General features: G+C 40.0%; 1 protein-coding gene across 10 annotated transcripts in view; it reads right to left on the bottom strand.

Moving 5' to 3' along the window:
* Window positions 1-202: 202 nt before the first annotated feature.
* Window positions 203-27238, bottom strand: part of DPP8 (dipeptidyl peptidase 8) — a 79328-nt gene continuing 52292 nt past the window's right edge. For 4 of the 10 annotated variants that reach the window (XM_010355507.2, XM_010355506.2, XM_030930565.1 and 1 more), the window contains 8 exons: window positions 24871-25023; window positions 24478-24613; window positions 21892-22037; window positions 15185-15331; window positions 13198-13350; window positions 10587-10729; window positions 9623-9734; window positions 203-4735 (listed from right to left, as the gene is read on the bottom strand). In XM_010355507.2, coding sequence (XP_010353809.1) covers window positions 4613-4735; window positions 9623-9734; window positions 10587-10729; window positions 13198-13350; window positions 15185-15331; window positions 21892-22037; window positions 24478-24613; window positions 24871-25023 — 1113 coding nt within the window. In that variant the 3' untranslated portion in view covers window positions 203-4612. Of the gene's footprint in view, window positions 4736-9622; window positions 9735-10586; window positions 10730-13197; window positions 13351-14595; window positions 14784-15184; window positions 15332-21891; window positions 22038-24477; window positions 24614-24870; window positions 25024-27238 lie in introns of those variants that run through there. The other 6 variants (XM_030930569.1, XM_030930568.1, XR_004057309.1 and 3 more) reach the window with 5 other exon arrangements.

The raw sequence follows: 27238 nt of genomic DNA, 5'->3' as shown, positions 1-27238 counted from the left end.
ACACCTCCCATTAGGCTTGGATGCATTTTGGTTAGTGTTTATACTAAAACCCCCATGTAATCCTTTATACTGCAGTCTCTCTTCTCCACTGCAAGCACATGACCTTGTTCATGTGTATTAGTCACTCCATAGTTGCCACTAATCAAGGCAAGGTTGTACATTTCCCATGGGCAAATGGGAGAAAAAGGAACATTTAAATCAGTTAATTTCAGCAGCATCTTTATTGCAACAAAGAACCTGTAATAAAATGCAACAAAACTAATGTTTCACTTTACATGATTAAAAGCCATATACCTAAAAATGAGAAAACCCATAAGCTTACTGGAGTGAGACATGCAATTCTTTTTATACAAGTCAATGCTTAAAACAGCAGGCACTTTATGTTCTAAAATTAAACACCTGAACTCCAATTTTGCTGAATACAACATAAATTTATTTTGGGGTTACTTAAAAACAAACATACAAACACTACTTTTTCTTTACCTGTAAAGGACTTATGAAATGACTACCTAGAGCCCAGCACCTTGCACTAACTTCTCCATATTTGAGGCTGGAAGATGGATAGGTGAGGCTGGGAAGGTGGGAGTCAAAAAAATTTTCTTTCTCTTTTATATCTGCTGGGAATAGACTACTCACCTTATATAGTTTAGAAATGGCCATGTCTCTTTTCTTACATCAAATAGCTATAAGATGGGCTCCCAGGTGTAAGCAAGCACTCTACTCTATATTCCAATCCTCAAATCCCCCAATATACCAAGGAAGACACATTTAGTGCAATGAGTTTAATTAACTTCAGAATGTCATATACTAATTAGAAGTACTGCTTCATTAATAAGCATGCTTAGCATTTACTTTGGAATGGAAAAATTAACCATTTTTATGTGGTTACCTTTAAAATGTTTTATACGAATATATTAATAAATATTTCTTTAAAAATTTACCTTTTCTATATATCATTTAACTACCATGAGGCAGGACACCTGGCTGGAGTCCAGCACCAACTGGCTACTAACTGGCTGTGGTCACGGGTATATCTCCTCCTCTCTCTCTAGCATGTAGGTTGTTCTTCTAACAAATAAGAATATTAGATTAAATCAAAGATTGATTCCATCTTGGAAAATGCATGATTTAATAATGAGAAATCTCACAGGAATCATTCCACCTGAAGAGAACTATGCTACAGAAAGGCGGGCTATACTATCTGGAAGGAATAAAACAAGTAGTAAAAAAAAAAAAAAGTAAGCATCGGTATCAACATTGCATTTTTTAAAAAGGTAATGCATGCATTGTGACCTAATCCTCTTGCATGAGGCTTTGGAAAAGAACCAGGAATGGCATAAAGAGAAAAACTTTTATTCCAAAATTAATCTCCAGACAAACGGGATAGAAACAAAGTAAACATCTCCTGCGGCTTTCAGAGTGAGAAGGGCCAAACAGTTACCACAGATGAGCAGCTTCATGGACTACTGTTTAGGTTCTTGTGAATCAGTCCAGTGTAAAAAATCACCTATTATTAATCCAACTCCATTCTCTATAGAAGAGTTTCTTAAAGTAGTCCATAGATGACTTACTGTAGGATCGCCTGGAAAGCTTGTTAGAAATGCACATTCCTGGTGTCTACCCAAATCAATGGAATACAAATTTTTATTTATTTATTTATTTTGAGGCAGAGTCTCACTCTGTCGCCCAGACTGGACTACAGTGGCACCATCTCAGCTCACTGCAACTTCCGCCTCCTAGGTTCAAGCGATTCTCCTGCCTCAGTCTCCCGAGTAGGTTCGGGATTATAGGCACATGCCATCATGCCCGGCTAATTTTTTTGTATTTCTAGTAGAGACGGGGTTTCACCATGTTGACCAAGGTGGTCTTGATCTCCTGACTTCAAGTGATTCACCCGCCTTGGTCTCCCAAAGTTCTAGGATTACAGGTGTGAGCCACCATGCCTAGCCTGGGAATACATACTTTTAAGAGTGAGATTCAAAACTCTACATTTCTTTTAGTAAGTATCCCAGATGAATCTTAGATTTTGAGTTCCACTACTCTAAAATGCTCAAGTAACTATCCCTCTTGATGGCTGTTCAAGTGTACACATTTATCAAGTCTTTAAAAACACAGTATGATATTATGTAACCTAGTGCTTTTTGGCTCCCACTAAACTGTTGCTACTTTTATATATTCTTGCCGTTTAAGCTGTTACCCATACTCATGGGGTACAAACTTTTAGTTAGATTTCTACTGATTGCCTCAATTGACTATGATATTTTCCACACTGGTTGCAAAAAGCAAATTCAGTCAAACTGTCTTTCTGCAAGTGAATTCATTCAGGTATTTTTTCCCGCTAAAGCAGCGGAATGGCATTTAAGTGACTGGGAGTGATAATAGAAACATTCTTTGTGATAGGAGGAAAGGAGAAGGCAACATGCAAAAGGAAAACACCGAACCGGTGAATTCAAGAGTACATGAAGTTTTCTAAGTTTGTTTCAGCAAAATAAAAGATACCATTTTGAAGAAACAGCCTTAATGGGTGACAGGTTTCAATGGAGTAGCTGGTTAAAAGCTACTGTATACCATTTCTACTTTATATTGCATATAAGGATAGATCCTTTGAGGCCAATTAGTCCAAACAAAACAAAACAAAACAAAACACCCTCCACAGTCAGATATATACTTAAAGGGGAAAATACTTTCTTGGGGAAGAAAGTTACCCAAATCAATTTAATTTAACATTGAAAATATATATAAACAAATCTTGGCATGGGAAAATATCAAACATGAAAAGCAATACATATACAGATAATAAGAAAAAGTGTGGTATCTATTATACAGTATAAACACAAACAGCAAAACCCAATACCTTTCCCAATGACAGAACCACCATGTCATCCTGCCATTTCTGGGCTTTCCCTACCTCCCGCTTGGTGTCAATGAAGTCCACCTCTTACCAGTAGTCACCAACCTTACTAATGAAGACTGTGCTCTCTATGGGGAAATCTACTCTCTCTGTAGTGATGAGAAAGAAATATAGCAAATTTTCTTGGGAGTGTTGTTTAAAAGTATTGGTAATAACTTTCTAAACACTGAAGTGTGCGATAAAAAGCATCAAACTCATAGATGCCTTCCCTGCCACTGGTGTCAATGTGACCGATCTAGCACCCCAAGACTCTAACAGGGCAGATCTCAATTAGCACCTGAAAGCCTATGAGCTCTCTTCATAGCTAAATCCTAGTGCTAAACCAAGAAAAGTTCATGATCATTCAAGAAAACTGTTTATAGGCTTTAAACACCAAAAAAAAGAGAGCCATGGCTTGCCAGGGATTAGTTTATGGTAAAGAGGTTATCTGTAAACATTTGTATTTTAAGCTTTCAATATCTAAATTATGTTCAAATAATTTTAAAAGGATAAAGTTTAAATGTGTAGGATTTCTAAACCTAAGACGAAAAAAAAAAAAAAAGAATTATAAAAGTAACTCTAAGGAACTCTTCCTCCCCTGAATCATGTTACTCTGTAGCTGTGCTGGCAAGACAGTAATTTATTGATTCTGGTTTCCTTAATATTCTAGTTGTTTAAATTTCAGTTTCCAAACATTTTCCTGAGTCTTTTTGTTAAAACTACTTCTGCTTAGTTTTTAATCAGGCCGTCACCACCTCTTCTCTCTGTCATTTCCCAAACCCAGGACTCCCCACCCCACTGTGATTCCCTTCAATCTCCTTAAAATTCTAGAATATTTTAATAAGGAAATTCCAAATGGAAACTGGCACCACTAAATTTTCTGAAGAATTCTAGTGAATGTGTACTTTTTCCTTTTCTTAAAGGAAAAAAAAAAAAACTTGCCTGCAAATATTTAAGCTCTAATCATTTGATTAAAAATTTTCTGCCTGTAATTATCAGTATCATGACTAATTAAATCCATGCTACATATACAGTTACTAGCCTTTATGCAAAAGGAAAAGCCCACTCCATTAATATCATCAAAGAAAAATGAGTATTATTTATACTAGATACAGATTAAATTGGCTAAAAACTGGTCAGTGCCAAAACAAGTGTCTTTAGGAGGCCACTAAGTTATCCTTGAAAAATCAATAATGAATGACTGGTTAGGTCAAGTTTAATAGTTATTAGTTCATAACATGCTGGATATGCCCAAGCAATGAAGCATAAGCTATTCAATTACATTTAAGTGCTATCAAATCTGTAACTAGTCAGAGATTCTGGAACTGAACCAAACCAATCACTAATACCATATTTTAACAAACTCAAAAGTATACTGTAAAAATACGCTAATTAAGTTCATGAAGTTTATAATACTATTAAAAGTGAAAATAGGGTAGTATGAATACATGGTGTTAATGCTTTTTTTTTTTTTAAGTAATTCTCATGGTATTGCTGGGTCTCTCAGGAATATGTATCATTTGATTTTGAGCATGTGGGGTTAAGGTATTAGATTACTACCACAAACTGTAGACCCCTGCATGGCACCACATTTATTTTCAGGAGTAGATGTTACGTGGCAGGTATCAAAGTGTGATGATCAATTCTGTGTCTTCTATTGATTAAACCTCCTCATTTGGTTAAATAGCCAGTGTATACCAGAGAGTTCTATACAGGTCAAAATTATATCACTTTTAGAGCAGCAATACGTGATCCAAGGTTTTCTTGAAGGTAGTGCAAAAGATGCAGTTCATAATGTTCTCCAGATTCAGGAACTCTTATGCTGTGTCTCTCCTGAGGATAGATCTTACCAACAACAAAAAATAAAGATACAAAAAAAAAAAAAAAAAAAAAAAAAAAAAGAATTTAGTAATACATCCTCTTCCAAAGCTTTCCAGAGATTTTAAACAGGATTAATAATATGAATCACAGCCTCTATGCAATATTGTAGAATAAATCCTATCTAAACGCTCCTCTCCTCATCTTATGATTTCCTTATTAAAATTAGGCTTAATGATGGATTTACCTGTAGACCAATGGTTTGTTCTCTAAGTGTGGTCTATAGAGTTTCAGAGGTCTCTGAAAGCTTTTCAAGGGATACAAACGGTCAAAACTACTTTTAGAACAACACAAAGACACTATTTGCCTTTACTTGTTGTGTCAGCATTTACAGTGATGATGCAAAAGCAAAGGTGAGTAAGCTGGGTAGCATGAATCAATGCACTATCATTAAACTGCACTAGAAGTCACAGTATTCCTCACCACCACACACTTCCAATAAAAAAGAAAAACATCAGTTTCAATTAAGTAGCGGTAAAAATTAGAATTTATTAAGTTACAACCTTTGAGTAGAAGTCTTTCATATTCTGTGTTTATGAAATGGGAATGCATAAAGCACCTGTGCTACAGGATGTCTCAAGGAAAAGTACTAGTGTGAATGAGTCACAAGCTGAACTGCTGCTTTTAAAATGGAACTCCTTTTTTAACTTCAAAGAATGACTGACAACTATGGTTATTTAGGGTATCCAGTAAATATTTTCTCAAAAGTGAATGAGGTGAGCTGGCCACTTCACGGACAACACTGACAGTATTTGTTGCCAATTGGGATTTTGAGTTAGGATTTTGGAAAACTTGCATCTACTACTATTAACTAATGAGTTTATACTTAGACACTTTTCTGATGATATCAGTGGTAATATAACTATATGTGATTTTTAAAATATTGTATAATAAAAGGCGTCAACATTTGAAAGACTGGAATAACACAGTGAGCCACTATTTTCCAGGTGGCTAATGCATGGTAAAAGATCCATTTGAAGTATAAGATCTACACTTTAATGTAACAGAATATGAAGTTTATATATATCACTTCAGATTCCACACTAAAACCTAGCTTTAAGTCAGATGCAGGAGCCCATTCCCTGTAGTCTCAACTACTTGGGAGGCTGAGGTGGGAGGATTGCTTGACCCCAGGAGTTTGAAACTAGCCCAGGAATCATAGTAAGACTTCAATTAAAAAAAAAAAAAATTAAAAAATAACAAAAAATTCATTGGCTGGGCATGGTAGCTCACCTTGCAATCCTAGCACTTTGGGAGGCTGAGGTGGGAGGATCACTTGAGTTTAGGAGTTTGAGATCAGCCTGGGCAACTTAGTGACACCCATCTCTTATTTACTTTAAAAAATATATTTAGGCCAGGCGCAGTGGCTCACGCCTGTAATCCCAGCACTTTGGAAGGCCGAGGCGGGTGGAACACGAGGTCAGAAGATCGAGACCATCCTGGCTAACACAGTGAAACCCCGACTCTACTAAAAATACAAAACATTAGCCAGGCCTGGTGGTGGGCGCCTGCAGTCCCAGATACTCGGGAGGCTGAGGCAGGAGAAAGGCGGGAACCCGGGAGGCGGAGCTTGCAGTGAGCTGAGATTGCGCCACTGCACTCCATCCTGGGAGACAGAGCGAGACTCTGCCTCAAAAAAAAAAAAAAAAAAAAAAAAAAAATATATATATATATATATATATAAAACCTGGGTGTAGTGGCTCACACCTGTAATCCCAACACTTTTGGAGGCCAAGGCCTCAAATCACCTGAGGTCAGCAGTTCAAGACCAGCCTAGCCAACAGGGTGAAACCCCATCTCTACGAAAAGTACAAAAAAATTAGCTGGGCATAGTGGTACAAGCCTGTAGTCCCACGTACTCAGGAGGGTGAGGCACGAGAACTGCTTGAACCTGGGAAGCAGAGGTTGCAGTTAGCCAAGATCACATTACTGCATTCCAGCCTGGGTGACATAGCAAGTCTCCATCTCAAAAAAAAAAAAAAAAAAAATATATATATATATATATAATTAAAAATATATGTATAATAAAAAGTATATATGTTATATATATTTAAAACAACAAAAACAAACAAAATCCCACAACCTTTAAGAAACTACCACTTGTCCAGTTTTGGGACAGTATCAAATAATGGTATCTACAATTAACTGAAAAAGCTAAAATACTCCTCCCATTTTTTTTTTTTTTAAGAGGGAGTCCAGGCCGGGCGCGGTGGCTCAAGCCTGTAATCCCAGCACTTTGGGAGGCCGAGACGGGCGGATCACGAGGTCAGGAGATCGAGACCATCCTGGCTAACACGGTGAAACCCCATCTCTACTAAAAATACAAAAACTAGCCGGGCGAGGTGGCGGGCGCCTGTAGTCCCAGCTACTCCGGAGGCTGAGACAGGAGAATGGCGTAAACCCGGGAGGCGGAGCTTGCAGTGAGCTGAGATCTGGCCACTGCACTCCAGTCCCGGCGACAGAGCGAGACTCCGCCTCAAAAAAAAAAAAAAAAAAAAAAAAAAGAGGGAGTCCAGGCCGGGCGCGGTGGCTCAAGCCTGTAATCCCAGCACTTTGGGAGGCCGAGACGGGCGGATCACGAGGTCAGGAGATCGAGACCATCCTGGCTGGCATGGTGAAACCCCGTCTCTACTAAAAACTACAAAAAAACCAGCCGGGCGAGGTGGCGGCGCCTGTGGTCCCAGCTACCCGGGAGGCTGAGGCGGGAGAGTGGCGTGAACCCGGGAGGCGGAGCTTGCAGTGAGCTGAGATCCGGCCACAGCACTCCAGCCTGGGTGACAGTGCGAGACTCCGTCTCAAAAAAAAAAAAAAAGATGGAGTCCAATGGCCGGGCGCGATGGCTCAAGCCTGTAATCTCAGCACTTTGGGAGGCCGAGACGGGCGGATCACGAAGTCAGGAAATCAAGACCATCCTGGCTAACACAGTGAAACCCCATCTCTACTAAAAAATACAAAAAACTAGCTGGGTGAGGTGGTGGGCACCTGTAGTCCCAGCTACTCGGGAGGCTGAGGCAGGAGAATGGCGGGAACCCGGGAGACGGAGCTTGCAGTGAGCTGAGATCCGGCCACTGCACTCCAGCCTGGGCGAAGAGCGAGACTCAAAAAAAAGAGCGAGACTCAAAAAAAAAAAGATGGAGTCCACTCTGTCACCCAAGCTGGAGTGCAGTGGCACGATCTCGGCTCACTGCAACCTCTGCCTCCCGGGTTCATGCAGTTCTCGTGCCTCAGTCTCCTGAGTAGTTGGGTTTACAGGCATGCACCACCACACCTGGCTAATTTTTGTATTTGTATTTTTATTTTTTTTGGAGACGGAGTCTAACTCTGTCACCCAGGCTGGAGTGCAGTGGTGCAATCTCGGCTCACTGCAAGCTCTGCCTCCCAGGTTCACTCCATTCTCCTGCCTCAGCCTCCCGAGTAGCTGGGACTACAGGTGCCCACCACCACACCAGGCTAATTTTTTATATTTTTAGTAGAGACGGGGTTTCACCGTGTTAGCCAGGATGGTCTCGATCTCCTGACCTCGTGATCTGCCTGCCTCGGCCTCCCAAAGTGTTGGGATTACAGGCGTGAGCCACTGTGCCTGGCCACATTTCATAACTACTCTGTGAGGCCAAATTTTTCTTCACATACTTTAGCCAAAACAACATATCACAACAGACTGAGTACAGAAAGAGACATAAGAATGTAAGTGTCTTCTTTATTATTATGTCAGACATTAAAGGAACTTAGAAAAACGTAAAATATTGCTGTTTTTCTCAGTAAATTATTTTTTTGTTTTGGAATATAGTTTTTCTCTATGAAAAATGTGATTTGTGTTAACATGTAATAGTTTATTATTACCATTTTTGAGATGGAGTTTCACTCTTGTTGCCCAGGCTGCAGTGCAATGGCGCAATCTCGGCTGATCGCAACCTCCGTCTCCCCAGTTCAAGCAATTCTCCTGCCTCAGCCTCCCAAGTATCTGGGATTACAGGCGTGCGCCACCATGCCCGACTAGTTTTTGTATTTTTAGTAGAGACAGGGTTTCTCCATTTTGGTCAGGCTGGTCTTGAACTCCTGACCTCAAGTGATCTGTGCCCACCTTGGCCTCCCAAAGTGCTGGGATTACAGGCGTGAGCCACTGTGCCTGGCTGATAGTTTATTATTTTAAAATATTTAAAAATTTTCTGTTTTAATATCTTGTATGAGAAATATTCATTGATATAATTGACATAAAGTTCTTTGGTAGGTAAAGGTGTCCTGAAACCAAAAAGCTTAAAAATTACTGCTATAAATATCTCATAGTTTAAACATAAATATCAACTGAAATGTTAAAAAGGAAAAAGTGATTTTTTCAATTTTTGTGTGCACATAATCTATTTAAGGAGTAAAACACAGTTTTAAGAAAAACTGGAATAATCATTTATAAATGGAGCAATGGAGGAGGGTAACTTGCTGGTTTCTGCTCCAATGTCAATGTAAAATAAAAGAAAATTAAAAGACCATATAATCAGGCCCTAAGAATCCTTTTACAACCATGAAATCAAAATAGCATATCCTCACCCTTCAAAGCGGAAAAAGAAAAGCAAAGGAGAACAGTGAATGGACTTCCTGTCATCTTTTCCATGCTTCCAAACTGAAAGCAGATACAGACACACAGTCATGTAATCTGATAGGCAGATATGTCAGCCTGACTGCAATAGAATCTTAATTTTTATCCAACTACAGGCACTACTAAATATGCCTCTTACTTTAGTTCTCTTAAGCAGAGGGTGGACACTCTAAAAATCTGGACTTACCCTACAGTTAATAGATTTCAAAGTAATCAATCACTAATCATGACTGCATTTATCCAGAAAATGTAGAATAACTCACCTGTAAATCATATGGCTTTCCAGCTCTCACTAAAAAACTCAGTAATATACTGGTATGTGCAAAATGGACATTCTCATCCAGGAACCCATGTAAGAGCAGTAAACGATTTGGTCTGGAGAAATGGAAGTATTACAGGATTAGGCAAAATAGTGCAGTATTTGGAAAAACGATTTCACTTATTTAATCATACTTAACCATATTAACTTCCTGATACTGTAATGTTAGAATAAGTTCAATATTTTCAATATTAAATTTGTAACATATTAACGAGATACCACATGTAATGAAAGATTAAAAAAAGATCTTGTGTTCAATTTTTTATAATTAAAATATTAAAACACATCTATAATTACAGCATGTCCCCAGAAAAACTATGTGTAAAATATATTCAGGCAGACATAACATTTTTTCCACCTTGAAAGTTGTGTACTTAACTTTTTTCAGCAAAAACAACTGCTTCAAATATAACTTGTAAAAAAACATTATATGAACTGGCCTGTAATTCAGTTTTAAGAAACAGCCATGATATTCTAGTATAACATATTCATCTTGGTTTTTCAGTATTTGAATTTTCCATTAGGATTAAAGACAATTTTTTAAAATACAATTGAAAATTTATAAGCTTCATTTTAAAGCTTGAATTAGGCTGTGCCCGGTGGCTCATGCCTGTAATCCCAGCATGATTGGGAGTTTGAGATGGGCAGATAACTTGAGTCCAGGAGTTTGAGACCACCTTAGGCAACATGGTAAAACTCTGCCTGACTCTACTAAAAATACAAAAAATTAGGTGGGCATGGTGGCACGTGCCTGTAGACTCAGTTACTCGGGGGCTGAGGTGGGAGGATCCTCTGAGCCCAGGAGTTTGACGATGCAGGGAGCCCTGATCATGCCACTGCACTCCAGCCAAAGTGACAGAGTGAGACCCTGTCTCAATTTAAAAAAAAAAAAAAAAGCTTGCACTTACTCAGAGGGGAACTTTTCTGCTTGCATGGCCACAGATCCTAAGTAATAGCCCTGCTCATTCTGGTCAGGGTGACCCATATAACGTTCCGTGTATCCTGTATCATAGAAGATCCACAGAGTGACTGGGGCCCCAGCAATAGCAACCTGCATAAGATGACATTGACAGTCAAGCGTGGTCTGGAAAAAGAGAGTTGCTAGCAGTGAGATCTTACAACTGCAAAATTACACTGTAAAATTATCCTTAAGCTTTAGCCTTATGACTGGGCCATACGTGTCTTAGGCAACTCAGAATACTGAAGTGAAGTGCCAAGGTCAAGAATTTGATACTCTTGTGAGTCAGTTTCATGTTCCATGGGCATTCTACATACCAAACCTTTAACCTGGGCTAGCTGAAATACAAAAGCCAGGCCCGTTGTTAAAAGACAACTGAACTACATCCTGCTACTGAGGAAAAAATGTGCGAGAACTGTCAGTTTTATGTAAAAAAGGAGCCACCTTTTTTTTTTAAGCCTCTGTTGGCAGTACAGAATTTAAAACAATAAATGAAATATACTAAAACTTTGCCTCATTTTAAGGCTCTTATACATACTTTTATATTTAAATACTCTAATTATTTTCTTGATAGCTACAAGCCTGGGAAAATTATGGGAGTAGTCAGAATTTATTTATGGTTATTATGAAGATCATCTAGACATACGTGCAAGAATAAAACCCTTATTTTGTTCTTAAAAATAAAAATTAAGGGTCAGGTGCAATGGCTCACGCCTGTAATCCCAGCACTTTGGGAGGCCGAGGCGAGTGGATCACCCAAGGTCAGGAGTCCGAGACCAGCCTGGCAAACACGGTGAAATCCTATCTCTACTAAAAATACAAAAATTAGCTGGGAATAGTGGTGGGCGCCTTTAATCCCAGACTGAAGCATGAGAATTGCTTGAACCTGAGAGGCGGAGGTTGCAGTGAGCCGAGATCGCACCACTGCACTCCAGCCTGGGTGACAGCAAAACTCTGTCTCAAAAATAAAATAAGGGCCGGGCGCGGTGGCTCAAGCCTGTAATCCCAGCACTTTGGGAGGCCGAGACGGGCGGATCACGAGGTCAGGAGATCGAGACCATCCTGGCTAACATGGTGAAACCCCGTGTCTACTAAAAACTACAAAAAAAACTAGCCGGGTGAGGCAGTGGCGCCTGTAGTCCCAGCTACCCGGGAGGCTGAGGCAGGAGAATGGCATGAACCCGGGAGGCAGAGCTTGCAGTGAGCTGAGATCCGGCCACAGCACTCCAACCTGGGTGACACAGCAAGACTCCGTCTCAAAAAAATAAAAAATAGAAAATAAAATAAAATAAAATAAAATAAAAAATAAAAATTTTAAAAATTACTTTTCACTGTAAAGTAACATCATGTTATTGAAATATTTAAAAAAGAAACACTACTCATAATTCCTATTCTCAACAATTATCATCCTTATGTATTTTCTTCTAGTATATTTTTCCAAGTTTGTTTACAGAATTGTAAGCATTTATACATTTAATAATTCACTCATTCAACTCACTTATTGAGGGCCTACTATGTGCCAAGCATTAGGCTTGACTGCTGAGGATACAGTGGTGTACAGAGCAAAGAGGTCCCTGCCCTCATAGCTTGCAGTCCAACAATTAAGTAATTACAATCCAATAGGTATGCTGTATGTGCTTTACTAATCGTAACCATCTCCTATACTCTTTGGCACGTATCTATAAACAGTCAGTAACTAGTTATCCAGTTGACAGATGTTTAAACATTATATATGTTTAAAAGAAAAATACACACACACACAGACACACATATATACATATAAAACTTGAAGGCTGGGTGCAGTGGTTCACGTCTGTAATCCCAGCACTTTGGGAGGCCAAGGCAGATGGATCACTTGAGGTCAGGAGTTCAAGACCAGCCTAGCAAACATGGTGAAACTCCATCTCTACTAAAAGTACAAAAATTAGTTGGAAATCGTTTGAATCCGGGAGGTGGAGGCTGCAGTGAGCCAAGATCATGTCACTGTGCTCCAGTCTGGGTGAAGAGCGAGACTCTGTCTCAAAACAAAACAAAACAAAACAAACAAACAAAAAAACAAACAAGATATATATACATTTCACATGGCTCTTAAACATACAAACCCTAACATTCTACAATATTGCCAACTCTGGGCCAGGTGCAGTGGCTCATGCCTGTAATCCTAGCACTTTGGGAGGCCAACATGGATGGATCTCTTGAGGTCAGGAGTTTGAGACCAGCCTAGCCAATATGGTGAAATCCCATCTCTACTTTAAAAAAAAAAAAAAAAAAAAATTAGCCAGGTGTGGTGGCGGGCACTTGTAATCCCAGCTATTCAGGAGGCTGAGACATGATAATCGCCTGAACCCAGGGGGCAGAGGTTGCAGTGAGCCAAGATTGTGCCACTGCACTCCAGCCTGGGCGACAGAGCAAGACTTTGTCTCAAACAAAAACAAAAACAAAAACCCAAAAAAACATTGCCAACTCTGTAAACCTTCAGGAAATAGACATTTTTATATATCCTCTATTTACAGAAAAATCTACCCTTATTGCAAAAATGAGTATAATAGGAAGTCACATACCCTGAAGATATCTGACCTCTGCATTAATGCCATCAGGGAGAGGTATCCTCCATAGGACCAGCCGTGGATGCCCACACGATCTAAGTCAATGAAATCATATCGAGAAGCTAGATATTGGAGTCCTTCCACCTGATCATCAATTTCTATTTGACCCTGTCAAAAAAGGGAGAACATTTCACTGATTCTGATGAATAAAAGTCTCATAAGAGTGCTTTTAAAGATGATAAATGCTTTTACTAAAAATACCTGTAGGTCTTTTAATTTTTATTTTATTTATTTTTTGAGATGGAGTCTCACTCTGTTACCCAGGCTGGAGTGCAATGGCACAATCTTGGCTCACTGCAACCTCCGAATCCTGGATTCAAGTGATTCTCCTGCCTCAGCCTCCCAAGTAGCTGGAATTACAGGCATGCGCCACCATGCCCAGCTAATTTTTGTATTTTTTAGTAGAGACGGAGTTTCACTATGGCCAGGTTGGTCTCAAACTCCTGACCTCTCAAGTGATTCGCCCGCCTCGGCCTCCCAAATTGCTGGGATTACAGGTGTGAGCCACCACACCCGGCCCTGTAGGTTTTTTTAGATTAGAATTTACTACCAACTGAGATTCTGTTGCCCCCTCTCCCTCAAATTTTTAAAAAATCTATTTGGAGATAGGGGCCTATAGCTTCTGTTGCTAGCCTGTCCTAGAGTTTAGTTACCACTTAGTCATAAAGCTCCTTCCTATTGCTACTCAAACTGTCCCTTGCTATTTGGGTATTTCCCATTTCCATTTGTTCTGTTGTCTGCTAAGAGGTCGGCATCTTCCTTGTAACAAGCCTTTCTATACCCAAAGACAAAAAATTAGCCCCTTAAGTAATTAATTTTACTTCTCCTTTTTATTTATTTATTTTTTTGGAGACATGGTCTCACTCTGCTGTCCAGGCTGGAGTGCAGTAGTGTGACCATGGATCACTGTAGCTCAACCTCCCAGGCTCAAGTGATCCTCCCACCTCAGCCTCCCACGTAGCTGGGACCCCAGGCATGCGCCACCATGCCCAGCTAATTTTTTAACTTATTTGTAGAGGTGGGGGTCTCATTATGTTGCCCAGGTTGGTCTTGAACTCCTGGGCTCAAGTGATCCTCCTGCCTTGGCCTCCCAAAGTATTGGGATTACAGGTGTGAGCCACTGCACCTGACCTACTTCTCCTTTTTAATTTTTGGTGCAGTAAAGCAGAAGGAATTGCTCTTGAGGCCCTATCTTCTTATTTCCCTATTATGTTATCTCTAGGAACTGAACATACTACTTCTTTAAGGTCCTAATTCCTACCACCACCACCTTGTCTATATTACTAGGCCTGCCAGTGCACGCAAATCTCACTTCACTAAGCCAAAAACAAAAACAAAAACAAAAAAACTTACATGAGAATACAACATAAGGTCAAAGAACTGGCTGTGGGAGAAAATCCCCATGTCTTACTCAGCATGTCCAATAACACTGGCAAACACAGTAACTGCCTTACTGTGCAAAAGGAACATCGGATTCTCATCATTTCCCAAAGCAGCAGAAAGGACATGGGGCATCTCTAAAAGGTAGCATTTAAAGCTTCCTGTAGAGAGAAAGAGGCTTGTCACAAGGAAGGCACTAACCAGTTGGATTCCCTCTTCACAGAGGACAGAACAAATCTCAATTATTCCTCAACAGTGTCCAGGATGCTGAAAGCTAAATGGTGCTAAATTCTACCCAAGTGAACATACAAAATAGAGAGGGTATTTCTATGTACAAGTGGCTCTATCTCAGTTCTCCAAAGTTACATATAGGTACACATGAGCTAGCCTAGTGTACATGAAGTTGCATCTTCTCTCCCACTCCCAAACTCTAACACAGATACACTCTCATTCACTCATTCATAGCCCCTTCCCCCAACTCTCTTTCAAGGGTTTCACACCAAACAATGCACCAGAAAAATGTAAATGTCTGTAAAAGAAAAGTGTTTTTATGCTCACACACCATTTTATATTTAAAGGCGCCTTCAAATTTAAGCCCTCGGTGACAGGATCCCCTGTTGTCTATTACCACAACCACATAACCTAGAGAGGCTAGGGTATTCAAGCGGAAATACTTGACTCCTTTAAACCGATTATTCACCAACTGCACCTGAGGAAGAAACACAACTTCAGTTTATCATATGGAAGCATATAAAAACCCAAGAGTGGCAGGGCATTGCAAGAAATAGAAAGCTTACTGACTTACTCCATGGCCTCCTTATAATAAGTAGAAGTTTTATACATAGATTATTCTCAGCACTGGGCACTGAATTAGGACAGTCCTCATCTCATTGCTTGGCCCTTCAAGCAACCTAGCTAAAAGGTGCTGATATTTTATTTAGTACTGCCAACTTCAAGTGATTCATATATCTTGATTTCTGAACCAAGATATATTTATAGTTCATTTTTGGGTTTTTATACCCAAATAGGATTCCGCATTCCAGCATTAAATCTGCTTCATTTTAGAACTTTTATAAAAGCAACAGCTGGAATATACTCCCAGTTTTAAAATACCTGATTTAAAGCAAGTGGGTTATGCTGAAGTATATAAAGTTTTATATTCTCTCAAAAATTGTATTATCTTTATTTGCCAGATTTTACAAATCTTTTAAGAGGGCTGTAACAGTTGCTGCTAGTATTAGGGTTCCACCAGTATTTAGTTTTCACATCATTCTAATGTATAGTTTCAAGTCTTACTAGACAATCTGAATTCCACTACATTTCTGTTGGCTCCAACATTCCTTTTAGCTTGACCAGTCTAATTTAAAATGTGTTTGTTGGAGGTCATTAATGTTACTTGTACAATGCTGTCACTGTGTGACATCCATATGAATTTTGGTATATATCACATTGCATTCAATCAGCTGTGATTATGCTTAGAAATACTATAGTAACTAGATGCAGTGTGAATTTTTTCCATTAACAATAAGTCAGTGGCTTAAATGTGATTATGGTCCTGCAAGGTGATTCTTGCTAAAATATCTAAACTTTTGTTTTAACTGAATCATTTTTTTTTTAACTTAAAAAGCTGGAAAATATCAAATGCTGTTTTTTTTTTTTTCATTGTCAACAGTGGTGTGTCATTTTATGTATGTTCCTAATGCTTATGGAACTCCTCCAAAATAAAGTTACTCAGAGAGAGCAAAAAAAAAAAAAAGAAATAGAAAGCTTAATTTCACTATTATTTTACCTTTAAAATGCAATTTTTTAAGTCATTTATTTTTAAATTAACTTAAGTCTTTTCATGTTTATGTTGCTTCCTGCTTAACTTCACACTCAAGTTCAGGGCAATTACTGAACAACCGTAGGCTTTAAAATTCTAACTTAGATATTAATTACATACAAGTGAATCAATCCACCCAATATAAAAAGTTACTAAACTGATTATTTCTACCCTGAAGAACTGTGTTATTCGAATGACAGTTACAAGGACAAATAAGAAAAACTTTCCTCCCCATCAGACATCAGACATGACTGCTGCTTGGCTTCCTCCACTGGCTACCATTACCCTTCAGAATAAGTCTACATGGCCCTTGAGATCTTTGGCTACCTCTGACCTCATCTCATACCATTTCCCTCCATGTGCACTGTACTCTAACCTTATTGTCAACACTATCAAGTTGGTTCTAGTCCCAGGAACTTGACATTTACCGTTTTCTGTGTCTGGAATGCTTTTCTTTCATATCTTTTGCATGGCTCATTCCTTGTCAATGTTTGTAACCTCAGGAGAGGTCTTGCCATCCCCTTTCCCAGCAAATCTTCATAGAACTTCCATTATAAAAAGTCATACTTTTAGGCCAGGTGTGGTGGCTCACACCTGTAATCCCAGCACTTTGGGAGGCTGAGGCGGGTGGATCACCTGAGGTCAGGAGTTTGAGACCAGCCTGGCCAACATGGCAAAACCTTGTCTCTACTAAAAACAAAAAATTAGCTGGGCATGGTGGGGAGTGCCTGTGGTCCCAGTTACTCAGGAGGCAGAGGCATAAGAATTGCTTGAACCCAGAAGGCAGAGAGGTTGCAGTGAGTCAAGATCATACCACTGCACTGCAGCCTGGGCAGTAGAGAGAGACTCTGTCTCAAAAAACAAACAAACAAAAATCATACCTTTTTTTTTTTGAAGAGATGGGGTCTCCAGGCTGGAGTGTAGTGGCACAATCATAGCTCAGTGCTGCCTCAAATTCCTGGGCTCAAGTAATCTTCCTGCCTTGGTCTTCAAGTAGCTGGGACTACAGGTGTGCACCACTATGCCTGGTTAATTTTTAAATTTTTTTGTGGAGATGGGGTCTCACCATCATATCTTTTTATGTTTGCTTATTATTTTCCCTTTATGGTCCATGAAGTGGAACATTAGTCTGACATGTTCACTGGGTATCCTCACTGCCTAGAACAGTACCTAGTACATCACAGGAACTTAATACCTGTTTGCTAAATGAGTGAATGAAAAAGAGAAATAGGAGAATGTTTTTTTTTCCATTTCTACCTTGGGAAGAGGGTGTTTGGTGGGTAAAGGTACCTGTATTTATTTATTTACTTAAGAGATGGTGTCTCACTCTGTACCCCAGGCTGGAGTATGGTGGTGCAATCATAGTTCACTACATAGTTCACCTCGAACTCCTGGGCTAAAGCAATCCTTCCACCTCAGCCTCTGAATAGCTGGGATTAATATGTGTGCCACAGCACCTGGCTAAAGATTTGTCTTTAAAGGGAGAGTGCTGAAAGAAGAAATACTAGGCAGAGAAGAACACAAATATGAACATTTAAAGAAAACCACCTCACTTCTTTGTCTGCTACCATGTATAGAAGATGGTCTCAATTGCTTGATATGAACACTTAAATATACTGCCTTTCGGCACTGGCAATCCAAAAGTCTCCTTCAGTATCAATTCTTCAAAACCTGTGTCCTGTTATCATCTAGCCTGATCTCTTTGCATTTTTATTTGCAGAACTGTGTCTGGCACATTCTAGGAAATATTGTAAGTATTTGTTACACAAACTTTTGTTTTTTGATATGTAGTCTTGCTCTGTCACCCAGGCTGGAGTGCAATGGCATGATCTCAGCCCACTGCAACTTCAGCCTCCCAGGTTCAAGCGATTCTCATGCCTCAGTCCCCGAGTAGCTGGGGTTACAGGTGTGCACCACAATGCCCGGCTAATTTTTGTAATTTTAGTAGGGTTGGGTTTCACCATGTTAACCAGGCTGGTCTCAAACTCCTGACCTCAAGTGATCCGTCCACCTCAGCCTCCCAAAGTGCTGGGGTTACAGGCACGAGCCACCTCACCCAGCCTTGTCAAATAAATGCTTAGAAACACAGCTGTTAATAAAGGAGAGTTTAAGGAACTGATCCTTGATAACTTTAGTGGGAAATATCTGTTGTTTTTCTTGTATTTCACTCTTTTCTGACCTATAGAAATTGCTGCCTTTGGTGACAAAGTAATTCACTTCACGTTATGAATTGTGACACTGTTGCTGTTCCAACAGATTTCCACTTAGACGTGAATACACACCAAAGAACAGTTTTGACCACATGAACATCATACTCTTAAAAGATTTAAACAAATTTTACAATGTTATTGAGTGCTATTAAAAAGACCTAGTCCTATATTAGGGAGTCTCTTCATAATTAACCCAAATGAAGTCATCAAACAAGATGAATGATCTTCCAAGAGGTTGAAGGGACAGGGGCACTATATCATGTGAAATCTCATGGGAAAATCTCCCTGCAAATTGAACACCAGATTCTTCTTCTTTTTTTTTTTTTTTTTTTTTTTTCAGATGGGGGTCTTGCCCAGGCTGGTCTCAAACTCCTGGGCTCAAGTAATCCTCCCACCTCAGCCTCCCAAAGTGCTGAGATTACAAGCGTGAGCCACCACACCAGGCCAGATTCTTCTGTTTCTTCCCTTTTGACACATGGTCTCACTCTCTTGTCTAGGCTGGAGTGCAATCACATGATTACAGCTCACTGCAGCTTCAAACTTCCTGGCTCAAGCAATCCTCCTATCTCAGCCTCCCAAGTAGCTGAGACCACAGGTGTTTGCCACCATGCCCAACTAATGTTTTTACTTTTTGTAGAGATGGGGGTCTCCCTATCTTGCCATGCTGGTCTCGAACTCCTGGGCTAAAGTGATCCTCCTGTTTAAGCCTCCCGAAGTGCTAGGATTACAGTCATGAGCCACCGCACCCAGCCCACATTCTTCTCTGGCCTCATCAAATTTGAATTTTTCCCAAGAACATTTTGAGAAAGAAATCAATAAATCATCCTAAGTCACCTATAGCTTTTCAAAAACCACATGGTGAAATTCACTCATAGTCTTTCAAATATGACTGTTCGGTAAGTGCAAAAAAGCATAGCTGTACTGCATAAAGTATTCTAAACAATTAATTTTGTTTTGGCTGGGTGCAGGGGCTCACACCTGTAATCCCAGCACTTTGGGAGGCTGAGGTGGGTGGATCACCTGAGGTCAGGAGTTCAAGACCATCCTGGCTAACATGGTGAAACCCTGTCTCTACTAAAAATATAAAAATTAGCCAGATGTAGTGCTGCGCACCTATAGTCCCAGCTCTCAGGAGGCTGAAGCAAAAGAATTGCTTGAACCTGGGAGGTGGAGGTTGCAGTGAGCCGAGATCGCGACACTGCACTCTAGCCTAGGCAACAGAGCGAGACTCCGTCTCAAAAAAAAAAAAAAAATTGTTTTAATTGAATTGGCTAACCTTTTTTAAATTATGGTAAAATATATATAAAATTTACCATTTCAACCATTTTAAGCATACAATTCAATGACATTAAATACATTCATGCTGTTGTGTAACCATCACCATTATCCATTTCCAGAACTTTTTCATCACCCAAACAGAAATTCTGTACCCATTAATAACTCCCGGCCAGGCACGGTAGTTTACACCTGTAGTCCTAGCACTCTGGGAGGCTGAGGTGGGTTGATCATCTGAGGTCAGGAGTTCGAGACCAGCCTGGCTAACATGGTGAAACCCCGTCTTTACTAAAAATACAAAAAATTAGCCGGGCGTGGTGGTGCACGCCTGTAATCCCAGCTATTAGGGAGGCTGAGGCAGGAGAATTGCTTAAACCCAGGAGGTGGATGAGGCAGTGAGCTGAGATGCTGCCTCTGGAAGACAGAGTGAGACTCTGTCTCAAAAACAAACAAACAAAGAAACAAACAAAGAAACAAAACACTCAAAACACTCCCCATCCTCCTTCCACCTAGTCCCTGACAACTTCTATTCTACTTTCTATCCCTATGAATTTGCCTATTATAGGTACCTCATACAATTTGGTATGTAGATACATTTCCAGATACTAAATAACTGGGTATAATTATTAATTATAAAGGGTATTACTGAGTCTAAGGATTGTATTATGAAAACACTGTAATTATATTTTAATTTCTTCCAAGGCTCAGTGTAGGATATATAATCAAGAATAAACAATTTTAAAATTTAGCAATTAACCAATACACCCATCCAAAATATATATTTTTTGATGGAGTCTCGCTCTGTCACCAGGCTGGAGTGCAGTGGCACTATCTCGGCTCACCGCAACCTCTGACTCCCTAGTTCAAGTGATTCTCCTGCCTCAGCCTCCCAAGTAGCTGGCATTACAGGCACGCACTACCATGCCCAGCTAATTTTTATATTTTTAGTAGCGACAGGGTTTCACCATTGTTGGCCAGGATGGTCTTGATCTCCTGACCTTGTGATCTTCCCACTTCAGGTCCCAAAGTTCTAGGATTACAGGCGTGAGCCACCGTGCCTGGTCAAAACATTTTACTCCAATAGTCAAAGTATTTACTGAACAGTGATTGGCTAATACTTAATCCAGAATAAGGAAAATCAAGGTATAAACTTCTTACTGTGCTAAATAGTAGTATAACAGTTACCATAACTAGCTGATAAAAATATTTTAATTTGCTTGAGAGATACAGCTTTAGAATGAAGAGGAAGAATTTATTAGGCTACCAAGGCTTTCTGAAAATATCCGTTAAGACTGTTTTTATTTACCAAGACATTTAATTATTTCATTTTATTTCCCAAACAAGTTTATCTACATAGAAAGCAACATATTTACCTACTGACATGAATACCCCACTCCTCTACACAGAGTTATAGTCCACACTGCAAATTAAGGAACTGACTTAGTGGCAGGGTGCGGTGGCTCACACCTGTAATCCCAACGCTTTGGGAGGCTGAGGTGGGTGGATCACTTGAGGTCAGGAGTTTGAGACCAGCCTGACCAACATGGTGAAATCCCATCTCTACTAAAAATACAAAAAAAATTAGCTGGGCATGGTGGTGCATGACTGTAATCCCAGCTACTTGGGAGGCTGAGGCAGAAGAATCACTTGAACCTGGGAGGTGGAGGTTGCAGTGAGTCAACACTGCACACAGTACTTCAGCCTGAGCAACAAGAGCAAAACTCCATCTCAAAAAAAAATAATAATAATAATAATTAGTGATTTATAAATTAAACCTCTAACAAAAAGCAGTTTCCTGACCCCCTAAACTGAATAATTAGAATATAAGCTACAGTCAGTCATTAAGAGCAAATGCCCAACAATGCTCAAAATCTTAAACAACAGACTAGACATTTAAAAAACAAAAGATCTAAAATACATATGCATATGGGTGTATGTATATATGTATATAAATATGCCCACCTGAGGACCACCATATATGAACAGCACAGTTGGATATTTCTTTCCAGGCTGTAGATCATGAGGCTTGTACAGCATCCCATACAATGTAAATCCAGTAGTACTTTCAAAAGAGAAAATTTCTGGAGGGGTATAGTCAGGAAGAGGACCTGTGAATAGGTAACATACCACAGTCTACAAAAGAGTTCTTATGGGAGTGCTTCAATCTGGGAACAAGAAAGAAGATATTAAAAGACAGCCCCTCCAACACAAACTAACCACCCCTCTTTCAGATGATAAGCTAGAATTTAAGCAAGAGTATATTCATCTTTAAAAACAAAACTAGGCCAGGCACGGTGGCTCACACCTACAATCCTAGCACTTTGGGAGGCTGAGGTGGGTGGACTGCTTGAGCCCAAGAGTTTGTGACCAGCCTGGGTGACATGGCGAAACTCTGTCTCTACAAAAAAATTAAAAAATTACCCAGGCATGGAGGTGTGCTCCTGCAGTCCCAGCTACTCAGGAGGCTGAGGCAGGAGGATTGATTGAGCCCAGGAGGTTGAGGCTACATTGAGCTGTGACTGCACCACTGCAGTCCAGCCTGGGCGACAGAACAAGACACTGTCTTGACAACAACAAAAACCCACCATATAAAAAGCAACAACAAAACAAACATATCAAATTATTTCAGAAGCAGACACAGAATGTTATCAATAATCCTTGGAGCCTAGGAAACGTCTATGTAAAGAACTATACAAATACTTTATGCTCAATGTAACTTATTGTTGGTTAAACCATCTATCTGGTTAGAAACAAATAAAGCTGGGTAGGGGGTGAGGGAAATTATTAGTCAATTTAATTTTTCATGGTAGGTGACCAAAAACATTTGCTTCTGATCATTAGAAAATAAGCCTAACCAGAACTCAGAAAAAAGTCATCATCAGTTTGGTTCACCAAGGCTATACAGACATCTCCTAAGTGTCTGTGTACAGCGGATAATTTACAGTCTAGGCAGAGATCATCACCATACTACAAATTCAGATTCTGCTTATGGACATTAAAATACACATATTTTTTCGTTCTGTACTAATTTCTCTTTTTTTTTTGAGACAGAGTCTCACTCTGTTGTCCAGGCTGGAGTGCAGTGGTGTGATCTCGGCTCACTGCAACCTCCACCTCCCAGGTTCAAGTGATTCTCCTGCCTCAGCCTCCCAAGTAGCTGGGACTACAGGTACCCACCACCACGCCCAGCTAGTTTTTGTATTTTTAGTAGAAGTGGGGTTTCACCATGTTGGCCAGGTTGCTCTTGAACTCCTGATATCAAATGACCCACCCACCTCAGCCTCCCAAAGTGCTGGGATTATAGGCATGAGCCACCACGCCTGGCCTAATTTCTTAATCCCTTAGCAGAAATAGTGAATTAGTAAAAATACTAGAAAAAAAGATTGGGGATTAAAGTGAATTAGAGGATACATAAAACCAGTCCATTCTTTTTTTTTTTTTTTTTTTTGAGACAGAGTCTTGCTCCATTGCCCAGGCTGGACAGCAGTGGCGCAATTTCAGTTTACCGCAACCTCTGCATCCTGGGTTCAGCAATTCTCTTGCCTCAGCCTCCTGAGTAGCTGCGACTACAGGCGTGTACCACCATGCCCGGCTAATTCTTTGTATTTTTTCAATAGAGACAGGGTTTCACTGTGTTAGCCAGGATGGTCTCGATCTCCTGACCTTGTTATCCGCCCACCTCGGCCTCCCAAAATGCTGGGATTATCGGTGTGAGCCACCACGCCCAGCCTAGTCCATTCTTTATGTTTAAGAAATCAAACATTTTAAACAGATAATTCAGTGTTTCTCTCATTCCAGAGAGAGCAAGTGTTCTTTTATTAAGATGGCCATTACAAGTGCTTCAAAAGTTTAAGAAAGCTATCAGCTGGTTATTCTCCAAAGCTGCAGCTTCCTTGCTCAAAAAGTCTTACCAGTTCAGAATACTATTATCTTCAAGTTCATTTGTTTACCTGAGAAATCATCAAAATTTGTGAATAAACTGTTTCCTAGCTGATACCTTGACTATTTTAATCTTATTTTCTTCTTTTTTTTGAGACAACGTCTTGCTTTGTCACCCAGGCTGCAGTTCAGTGGTGTTAGCTCACTGCAACCTCCGCCTCCCGGCTTCAGGTGATTTTCATGCCTCAGTCTCCCGAGTAGCTGGGACAACAGGCACACAGCACCACGCCCAGCTATTTTTTGTATTTTTAGTGGAGACGGGGTTTTACTGTGTTGGCCAGGCTGGTACAGAACTCCTGACCTCAAGTGATCCACCCTCCTCGGTCTCCCAAAATGTAGGGATTACAGGCGTGAGTCACTGCACCTGGCCTTAATCTTATTTTCAAAAAGGCCTTCCAGACTTGCTCCTGCTTGGAGTGAGAAGTAACCCATCTTATTCAGTAGTTAACAGAACAGGAGAAGTGGGATCTATCAGGAACTCAGCAGCTCAGGGACAGGAAGTGGTGAGAGATGGGAAGACTTGTTCAGGAAATGTGAAAATATGACACAAGTTTAGTGTACTAACATATTCATCCTACTTAACGTCAGGATCGGGGAAAAAAAGAATACCTGCTGAATCCAAAATGGTGGCCCAAAATTCCTTTGTTTTGCAAGCTGGATCATCTTCAGGACTTGATAGCTTGTAAAGGGACACACAGTGTGGATTCTTCTGGTTACTATACTTACTTATAAAGAAGTCACAATGCTAGAGAAGGAAGAAACAATCATATTTTTCCTCAGGGAGGCAGAAAAGGTTATCTGCTGTTACATCTACACTAATGATATAGCAGGAGTATTGTAAGAGACTATTTATATACATAAACAATGTTGAAGTTAAGCTTTTTAAAGCTTTTCCTTAGAGAATTAGGCTTTTGCAGGCCAATTTCACATCATTCAAAAGGAGTATTACATAAGCAGAGAGTTTTAATATGACACAAAACCCTTTTTAAACAAACTTAATACCTGACTGATGCAGCAAGAATGTGAATAGCCACGGTCAGTCAGCCTTGTCACCTCTCCAGGATTTACGTAACTGACTACGTACAGATGATGCTCTAAAGGGGAGTCTTTGGTACCTTCAAAATATACCAGGCTTCTGACTTCATCAACTTGGATCTGACAAGATAACAACAATAACAAAATCAGGGCTAACATGACCTTGGCAAAGCTAACCCCCAATTTTATTTAGAATCACTTGAGTCACTTCCTGACTTACGCCTTTTTTTTTTTTTTTTTTTTGCTGCCACTATTAATAAACCTGAGTTAATTTTGCTTATTATTTATTTATTTTTTAAAGAGTTGAGGTCTCACCTCTGCTACCCAGGCTGGAATGCAATGATGCGATCACGGCTCACTGCAGCTTCAAAATCCGAGGCTGAAGCTATACTCTCACCCCAGCCTCCTGAGTAGCTACAAGCATACACTACCATGCCTGGCTAAGTTTCTAAATGTTTTTAAAGAGATGGGGCCTCACTATGTTGCCCAAGCTGGTCTTAAACCCATGGCCTCAAGCAATCCTCCTGCCTCCGTCTCCCAAAGTGTTGGGATTACAGACATGAGCCACCATGCCTGGTTGTTCATGACTTATAGCTAAGAATAGGTCCTGCCCTGAAGGAAAAAGGACACCTGAGTTACACACCGTATAGTTTCCCATCTGGTCAGAATGTTTGTTTTTCTTAAAATACAAGAATTATTTCCTTAAAATAACACTCTTTATAGGGGAAAAAATACTCTGCTATATTGCAGCTATAGCTATAACAAGATTATAACTAATCTTGTTAAACAGATTACTAAGCCCCACCAACAAAGTTTGATTCAGGATGTCAGAGGTGGGCCCAAGAATGTGCATTTCTTTCTTTCTTTCTTTTTTTTTTTTGAAACCAAGTTTCGCTCTTGTTGCCCAGGCTGGAGTGCAGTGGCGCGATCTCGGCTCACTGCAACCTCTGCCTCCCGGGTTCAAGCGATTCTCCTGCCTCAGCCTACCAAGTAGCTATAGCTGTAATATAGGTCAATCATTCATACATACTTGAAAGTCTAATTTTACTATCTTGTACATTTATTAGTCACTGTTATATTATTTTAGGCTGTACTTTTTTGGTCTTTTGCACAATTTGCAAAAGTGTTTTTTCTACTGGGTTGTGGAATAATGGAACTAAATCACAGTTTCAATACTGGTGTAGTTTACAAATAAACATGGATAAGATCTTTTAAGTCTTCATTCAGAACTAAAAAAAAACGCAAGTAAACTCAATAGCTGAATTCACTTAATATTCTTCTCAAATTACAATATGATTTCAACAAATGGCTTTCTTTTATTGTTCCTGTAAATCTTCTACCAGCCAACTCAAACAATGTTTAAGAAAATTTTTGGCCAGGCACGGTGGCTCAAGCCTGTAATCCCAGCACTTTGGGAGGCCAAGACGGGTGGATCACGAGGTCAGGAGATCGAGACCATCCTGGCTAACACGGTGAAACCCTGTCTCTACTAAAAAATACAAAAATCTAGCCAGGCAAAGTGGCGGGCGCCTGTAGTCCCAGCTACTCGGGAGGCTGAGGCAGGAGAATGGCGTGAACCTGGGAGGCGGAGCTTGCAGTGAGCTGAGATCCGGCCACTGCACTCCAGCCCGGGAGACAGAGCGAGACTCCGTCTCAAAAAAAAAAAAAAAAAAAAAGAAAAGAAAAGAAAAGAAAATTTTTGGCCAGATGTGGTGGCTTGCACCTGTAATCCCAGCACTTTGGGAGGCTGAAGTGAGAGGATCTTTTGAGCTTAGGAGTTTGAGACCAGTTTAGGCAAAATAGGGAGACCCCAATTCTACAAAAAATGAAAAAATTAGCTGGGCATGGTGATGCATCCCTGTAGTCCCAGCTACTTTGCAGGCTGAAGTGGAAGGACCACTTGAGCCCAGAATTTGAAGCTGCAGCGAGCCATGATCATGCCAATCCACTCCAGCCTGGGCAACAGAACAAGACCCTATCTCAAAAAAAAAAAAAAAAAAAAAAAAAAAGCAAATTTTTTACACAGCAATGAAAACACATATATATTTCTAAAAGCAAGTTATTTTTAAATGTCTTTCCCCCCCCGCAGGAAGCTGTCTCTTCATCACTAAACATATTTTTAGCATGCATAAACAGAAATCAACACAGTTGGGATTAAGTAGGCCCATATGACATATACAGAAAGCATACAAATGATAGGAAACAAATATTCATGAAACTTTACAAGTATGTGTTAATCTTTGCAAAAGATCAGGACTCGTTCTGTTTTGACCTAGCAGATGGGAGTCAGGCCTTTCAAAACTAAAAAAATAACCAGTCCATTCCTCACCACCAT

Source organism: Rhinopithecus roxellana, chromosome 5 (genome assembly GCF_007565055.1).
Source record: "Rhinopithecus roxellana isolate Shanxi Qingling chromosome 5, ASM756505v1, whole genome shotgun sequence".
Taxonomy (NCBI): Eukaryota; Metazoa; Chordata; class Mammalia; order Primates; family Cercopithecidae; genus Rhinopithecus; species Rhinopithecus roxellana.
This window is presented reverse-complemented; position numbering and strand designations above follow the sequence as displayed.